At 42.3% G+C, this 7,373-nt stretch overlaps 1 protein-coding gene across 2 annotated transcripts; it reads left to right on the top strand.

The window, feature by feature from the left end:
* Window positions 1–11: 11 nt before the first annotated feature.
* Window positions 12–1,841, top strand: COA7 (cytochrome c oxidase assembly factor 7). 2 transcript variants are annotated; one of them, XM_082287530.1, is made up of 3 exons: window positions 21–185; window positions 263–403; window positions 1,249–1,841. In XM_082287530.1, exons 1-3 carry the CDS (start codon window positions 80–82, stop codon window positions 1,695–1,697), a joined length of 696 nt encoding a protein of 231 aa, XP_082143656.1. In that variant the 5' UTR covers window positions 21–79; the 3' UTR covers window positions 1,698–1,841. The 2 variants fall into 2 exon arrangements, with proteins under 2 accessions (XP_082143657.1, XP_082143656.1); XM_082287531.1 differs by lacking the exon at window positions 263–403 and having other exon boundaries at window positions 12–185.
* The last annotated feature ends 5,532 nt before the right edge of the window (window positions 1,842–7,373 follow it).

The raw sequence follows: 7,373 nt of genomic DNA, 5'->3' as shown, positions 1-7,373 counted from the left end.
CCCCCGGGGGCGGGGCCGAATCGAACGCTCGGTGCTCGCGGGAGCCGCCGCAGCCATCGCCCCGTGACGCAGCGCGGCCATGGCCGGGTTCATCAACTTCGCGGACGAGGAGGAGGTGCGGGCGTACCTAGAGAACCTGCACGTGGAGTACAGCTACCAGTGCTTCAGGGAGAAGGATCCGGACGGTAAGGGCCCCGCCGCCGCTCCCCGCCCGTCCCCGCGGGGTCGGCGGGAGGCTCAGCCCCTGTCCCGTGCCGTGCAGGCTGTCAGCGCTTCGCCGATTACCTGGACGCCGTGAAGAAGGACTTCGTGGCGGCGGCGCGGGTGCTGCGCGACAACTGCGAGGCGCACGGGCACAGCGAGAGCTGCTACAAGCTGGGGGCCTACCAGGCCCTCGGCAAAGGTGGGCAGGGGGGCTCCTCGCGCTCGGGTCGCAGGCGACTCCACCGCCTCCCCGGGCAACCTATCCAATGCCCGGCCAGCCTCACATCTGCCTCTCGTCCTGACCTTGAAGGAGCAATTATCGGTCCTGCCCCTTTCATGGTCACCTCATAAAAGTGGGGGGAGGATGGGAAGTCTTAAGCTGCTTCTTTCTGAAAAATCAGCCGTATGTTAACTACGGTTTTTTTTATTATTATTATTATTATTACATCCGTTTAACAGGTAAGTACAGCCAGTGCACAATGTTACTGCTTATTCAATTCTTAACATCTCATCTTGTCAGACTATTCTCAGTGAAAGAAAGTAAGAAATAAAGAAACAGACTAGTTACATGCTTACATAAGTAGTCCCCAAGTCTGCTCAAAATGTATTTACTGGTACAGTAATGGAAAGCAGTTAAATTAGTGAGAGATGTTCCAAATGACAGTACTCATGAGGAACAATATTTTACTGTAGTTCAAAACTAGTAACAATCTCGGTGTAGGTATACTGGCAAAATAATATTTGCCTAGTGTAAGATATTAAATCCGTTAATGTAGTAATGGAAAGAGTGTTTTGTGGGTCTGGGTTGTTTTTTCGTTACTGGTGCTTTTGTGATTACTTGTGAGCAGAGGAGTTTCCTAACTTAAATACATTGGTAAAGTGTTTGTTACTGAGACAACAGTAGTGTCTCTGAAGTCCTAAATGTTGACTGTAGTATCTAAAGTGATGGATGCTGTATTTCCAGTGGGAAGCATCCTGCAAAACAGAAAGCTCCCAGCTGTTCTAGCATGTCCTCACAGTAATGTTTTGTTTCTTGGCTGACAGGTGGACTCGACCCAGATTTGAAAGCTGCCTACAAATCTTTCATGAAGTCATGTGAGAAAGGTGGGAAGAAGTCAGCAAATGCGTGTCACAGTGCTGGGCTGCTGGCCCAGGACGGAAGAGCCAACAGTGATCAACCCGACCCTGTTGCTGCTAGAGACTATTACACAAAAGCCTGTGATGGCAATTTTGCTCCTAGCTGCTTCAACCTCAGTGTGCTGTACCTGCAGGGAGCACCTAGGGTGCCCAAGGACATGAGCCATGCCTTGAAGTACTCGCTGAAAGGCTGTGAACTGGGGCACGTATGGGCTTGTGCCAACGCCAGTCGCATGTACAAACTGGGAGATGGTGTTGAGAAGAATGATGCTAAGGCAGAGGATCTGAAAAACAGGGCTAAACAGTTGCATAAAGAACAGAAAGAAGCTGCAAGTTCTCTAACATTTGGGGTGTAAAACTGGCAGTTGCAGATATTAAGACTGTGGTTTTTAAATGGCAAGTGAACTTGTTATTTAAATTGTGAGCATACAGTTTTCACTTAAGTAAATGTCCTGTATTTGGATATGTAAATAAAATTATATTTTTGCAGATGCAACAAATGACTAGCTCTGCTGTGCCTTTCTATGTTTTTGAACACACAAGTTCATAAGTGTTTTGCTTAGATCCTTCTCTTCTCTTTAAGGAAGCCAAAAATTTGTGGTCTTTTGGGAGTTTGTCCCCTTGGATCTCTTTTGTGTCCAGTGCTTCAGTATCAAGTGCTCAGACCACTTCTAACACACAGAAGTCACAATTGCAGGTAATCCCATCATGGGCAGTCAGAACTGTTCCATCTCTCTCACAAGCATTTGCAGAACTTAGGTAGCTGCACACTTGAGTGAGCTGCTCTAAGGTGTGGATATTCATCTGTAATTCTGTAGGTCTAGGCCTATTCCTAGCTCCCTTACTTCCTCCCATTGCCAACTGGTTTGTGACTGTGTATCTGCCTGTCATATGTGCCTGAGTGCTTTAGGCTGCTCTCCCAACACACGTGATTGCTCCTTATTTGATCACACACAAATTGTTTTACTTTCCTGCCAGCTTCTGAAACACTATGTTCTATTTTTTCTAATAAAGATTTAGGGAACAATGTGCTAACTCATCAGATCTTGGACTCAAATCCATAACCTATATATATATACAAACACAGATTCTGAAAGAGCTGTTTAAATAGGCAGGGCAGTGTGTGTAAATGTATTCAGGCACTGACAGGATCCTTTATAATTTTGGTGTGTGTAAATATATGTGAAATTTGTGATGTGTGTGTATGTTTTGCTGTAAATTTACTGCTCAGAAAATGAATCCTCTGGCTCTGGACTAAATAAAGATACAAACTTCACAATTGAAATAAGTGAAGTGGGATTAAAAGCAACATTAATTTGGCCGTAGCCACAATTGGAAGAGTTGTTGGAATCTTGCTGCATGTATGAATTAAAGCAGTTCTTCCAATTTAACAGAGTTCTTGGGAAAGGTGTTTGCTGCTGGAATAGAAACCCCAGCAGCACAGCACAGTGGTGACACAGGCACCCTATAACAACAACAGATGGCAGTGTATGAAAACATTACTGCACGCTGGTATGGCTCTGGTATTCAGCAGCCTGGAAAAAAAAAGAGCAGTGGCAAAAGTCAGAGTAATTTTTCTGTTAACAGTTACTGGTTTTTGGCAGTTCAAAAAGGTAAAGCTCTTAGAGGAACACACTTTGCCTGATTTTTTTGCTAGGTACTATTCTGGGCATTTGTTTCACTTGGGAAAGGTAAGTAAATGCTACTACCTCTGTGGAGTGTGTTACACTAGTAATAAAACAGCTTGGAATCCATGTGTTCAGAAGGAGGCAATTACAGGTGGGTCAAGGCACTGGAGAATTGGGTGGTATTTTAAGACTTGTAATGCTCACTGCCACAGAGTGCCTTGTGCAGATCCTCAGCCCAAGCAGCAGACCTGTTTCCTTCCAGCAGTACTAATGACTGTCAGTGATCCTCCCAGGAATTTCCAAACAACACAGCAAACAGGCACCAGAGAACATCCTCAGTGAAGTGACACACACTGCAGATAATTAAAGCCACATATAAAGTGCATGTTGTGGGGAGGTTTTTTTTTCATAGCACTTGAGAACTCACAGACTTGCAGAACTTAAATATTATAAAACAGACCATTTTCATAAAAGCTATCAAGTGTGTAAGATAAGTTCATGAAGTGTCATCCAATTTTGTACCACTGGTTGAAAAGGCAAACCCAGATTAAGGAAGGCTCTTGTGTTTTCAGGCTGTCTCTGAACAGTTTGCTGTCTGTTCTGGGCACACTTACACCTTTTTTACACAGATATTGATGATACTGTAACAGATGCATGAGATAGCTAAGGCCCTCTCCTATATGACTCGTTTCCCTCCAAAGTGACAAAGCATCCAAAAAAAAGGTCAGCCCATCTCATTGCTGGGTATTACAAATTACATGTGGCTAGTGTAGTCTGTAGCAGAGTATAGACTATGAATAGCAGTCTATTCTCAACCTCAAGATTCTCTTCAGGAGACAAAATCTGTTAAGAGGTGAAAATTGTTCTGCAAATCTTGGCTTACAACCATCTTGCGCTGGTATTATGGGGGTATTACCAAAAGGCCAATATCTTTCTGTTCTCTCTTTTTACCTGATGTTACAAAGGCTAAATTTTATGTTCTCCTGGAAAGAAAACATCACACTTGCCTCTGAGGTCATAAAGAAAGAGTAATAGATAGGTGATCATAGTAAAATACTTGAAAATACAGAAGAACCTGTTGACCTCTTCAGGATCAGTGGGTTTTCTAAGAAATAAAGGAGTTTATTTCAGCTTCACAGCTCCTAAACCACTGTCTGCTTTCCCTTTCATTTGTTTGCATTGATCTAAGCTTTCAGCCAACCTCCATTAATAAAGCAGCAATATACTTCAGAAGGAACCAACCCTAATTAATTACATAGACATGTGAATACATGGCTGTAAATGATGAAAGCATTCTCTGCAGCATGCTTCCTGCAGCTGTCAAAAGATCACCAGTGGAGGGCTGGTTTTGTACCAAGATTAAACACTGGCACCACATCATGTGTCATTAAGTGTCATTTGGATTAATTCTGGACAAAAGATGCTGTCAGGTAAAGAAGCCACATGATGTTGTAGAAATAGAGACTTGTTCTGGTGGTTCTGTTTCTGTGCTATATTGTAATAAAAGCAGTTTTGCAGCTTGCTGACCTTTTGTTCAGCCATCAGTAACAACTCCTCTCTGCAATGTATGTGTGAAGGGAGTTCTTGTGGCTGTACACACCCACCCAAAGGGACGGTCTGGGAGACTTTGTGTCACCATCACACCAAGAACCAAAAATAGCAGTGTTCCTTGTTATAGCACAAACTTTTTGTTCAGTACAGAAAGAAATTCCCTCTGTTGGCAATTTTTCACTTCATCATGTGAGATAGAAGACTTCTCAAGTAGCTCTTCTTCTCCTTTGGTAGATGAAGAAGGAAGAATTCCTCCTTCCCTTATGCTTCCCAGCGTCTCATCCACTAAACCTCAGAGCAACACAGTTCTGCTCAGGGTTGGCTTTTTTGTGGGGGGTGAAACAAGAAGAGAGAGGAAGGAAAAGGAGTCATGGTACAGCAAGAAACAGATCAGAAAATAAGCAATAAATCCAGTTGTATCATTACTGCAGTACTCTGTGCTGGGGTGACACCCAGGGGTTCAGTTCAGATTCTGACATTAGGCCATTTGTGTGCACCTGTAATGACATCCCTGATTCAGAGACCCACAGTCTGAGATTCAGCATTGTCCAAAGTCCTTAGTATACATTTCAGTACTAAACACTGGTACCCTGCTCTAATTTTCCAGACACTGTATCAGCAACACTGCCCAGAATCCACACAAAACAGATTTCCCCAAGAATCTTAAGACTATAACGATCAGTTCTGTGCCAAATTTTTGATGTCTGATTTCATTTGCCAGATCTGTAGCCTCCCAGTGCTTTCATTTTTCAGTACCATACTGAAGCAAGCACAATAACCAGTAATTACACTGATTTTAGACTATATCACGTATTTGTGATTTGTTGTTGTTGCCTCTTAACATCACTTACAAATTACCATTTCTATGTTTGTTCCAAATGTGTTTTATACTTCTTACAGACAAACTTTGGTTTTTGCAGTCTTGTTTGTAATACCATAATATGGTTTTGTAATATTTAAAAAAATATTTTTGTAATTCTTTTTTACCCTAATCAACTAGTCAGACATTTGTGTGCTATGGAATTATAAAATTTAGGCACTTTGGAGTGGTGATTTCAGATGGAGATTTGTGAACAGCATAATTGCAATGCATTCATGTGCTCCAATTCACGAGTGTGGTGGGAGTTCTCTTTAAGTTCTCATTCTGTCTATGCAAAACTGAAGTACAGTGCTTTAAAAAAAACCCTGGAGAGTTTTTCTTAGCAACTGGTAAAAAAGAAGAAAGAAGATGAAAACCCTGCATGTTTATACAGCAGTTGTGACCCACAGCATTCTAGTGCACTTCCCTGAGTCCTTTGCAGCTCACAGACAGCCATTCCATACAAAGGTGGGACAAGAAAGCCATCAAAGAAAAATGTTAATTGTTTGGCTGTGATGTGATTTCATAACTTGAAGATGAGGCTAACCTGAATTTATTTTAAAAGCTCCTTATTCTGACAGTCCTCTTTTGACACATAATGGCCTGGTGTGAACATTTCATTTTCTCACCAAAAACACTGAAGAGAAGTGGGCTGGTTTCCTTCCAGCTCTCCTGCCACTGGAAGCACGCCATGTTCCTATAGAGCTTCCTGCCCAGGAAACTCTTGTTGCTTTGCAACAACCTTTTCTGCCAACTCCTGAGAAGGAAACCTGGATTATGTCTACAGCTCAGGAAAGGAGGACAAGGCACTGAACAGCTACTGACTCACTGCAGGTCACACGATGTCAGTAGGGGCCCAAATTGATTATTCTCCAAATGATATTTAGCAAGGCAAGGACTTGTCAATCCTTTACAAGCCAAGAAACACTACGATGGGAAACTGGCCTTTGAATGTTATTCTGATAATATTTATGGAGTATTATTCCAGACAGATGTGATAGCCACCTCAGCACAAGTGTTAGCAGTAACAGCTGAAGAGAAAATAAGAAGCTGTGACACTGTCAACACTGCAAGCAGCCTCCAGAGAAGTTGTTTTCTGTGCCTTTTTAAGTGAAATGTTTTCTCCACAGCATTGTTTTACTTATTTGTTCTGCAGCTGACACAAAGGCAATATAAAGTATCTTACTTGTGAGGGAGGCTGAGATAGAGTGACATCAGCTGTCACAGGGACACAAACTTGCCTCAGACTGGCAGCTCACATGCTGTGGTATTCATGAACAGATAGTGGCCCTCAGAGAGATTATATATAATTGAGGTAAAATGCTTTAGATATTTTTGAAATCCTGAGCTTATTCTAAATTCTTTTCTGATGGGTTTTGTGAGTTTTATGTGTTCCTCAGAACTCAGGGGTTGATAGCAGAAGATGCCAGGCACTGACATGGTTACAAAAGCCACAGAATATGTGAACAAATTCAATACAAGTGAAGGTTTCTAGAGGAATAGCACAAAGGTTTTGTTACAGCAAACAGTAAAAACTTCCCACACCCTTTAACACTTAACCAAAATATCTCTGCAGTGCACCTGGCTTGATAATTTCTGTTTTCTCTGTACTGCAGCATGAAATGCCCAAGTGTGATGTTTGCTGACTGTTCTGTTCATTGCTCCCACAGCAGGGTATGGACATTTCCAGATCACACTATCACACCATAGTGGCAGTGCTGATCCACTGATGGTTTAAACTGCAACACAAATTACCAGCTAGTTAATATAGTTCTATAAATGACAGGAGATAGGTGATCTCTAGTGACTGGTTCTAATTCCCTATGAACTTTTTTCCTGACCTAATGCCATCCTGATACGTGTGTTAAACTAAAGCCTATGGTCAGAGAGTATTTTGTTATGCAGTACCTGTACCCTTTAGGTAAGAATTTAAAGCTTTCAGTCCTTTCAAATGAAGGATGATTTTGCTTTAGATATTGCACTGTTACAAGTTG

The sequence above is a fragment of the Coloeus monedula genome (genome assembly GCF_965178545.1).
Source record: "Coloeus monedula genome assembly, chromosome: 9".
Lineage (NCBI taxonomy): Eukaryota > Metazoa > Chordata > Aves > Passeriformes > Corvidae > Coloeus > Coloeus monedula.
The sequence above is the reverse complement of the archived record's forward strand: the minus strand, read 5'-3'. Positions and strand labels throughout refer to the sequence as shown.

Bases quoted from the DNA above. Each gene is read 5' to 3' on its own strand.
- COA7 (XM_082287530.1), top strand. From the start codon at position 80: ATGGCCGGGTTCATCAACTTCGCGGACGAGGAGGAGGTGCGGGCGTAC. The intron at 186-262 runs GTAAGGGCCCCG...CGTGCCGTGCAG, and splicing joins CAGGGAGAAGGATCCGGACG to GCTGTCAGCGCTTCGCCGAT. The intron at 404-1,248 runs GTGGGCAGGGGG...CTTGGCTGACAG, and splicing joins CTACCAGGCCCTCGGCAAAG to GTGGACTCGACCCAGATTTG.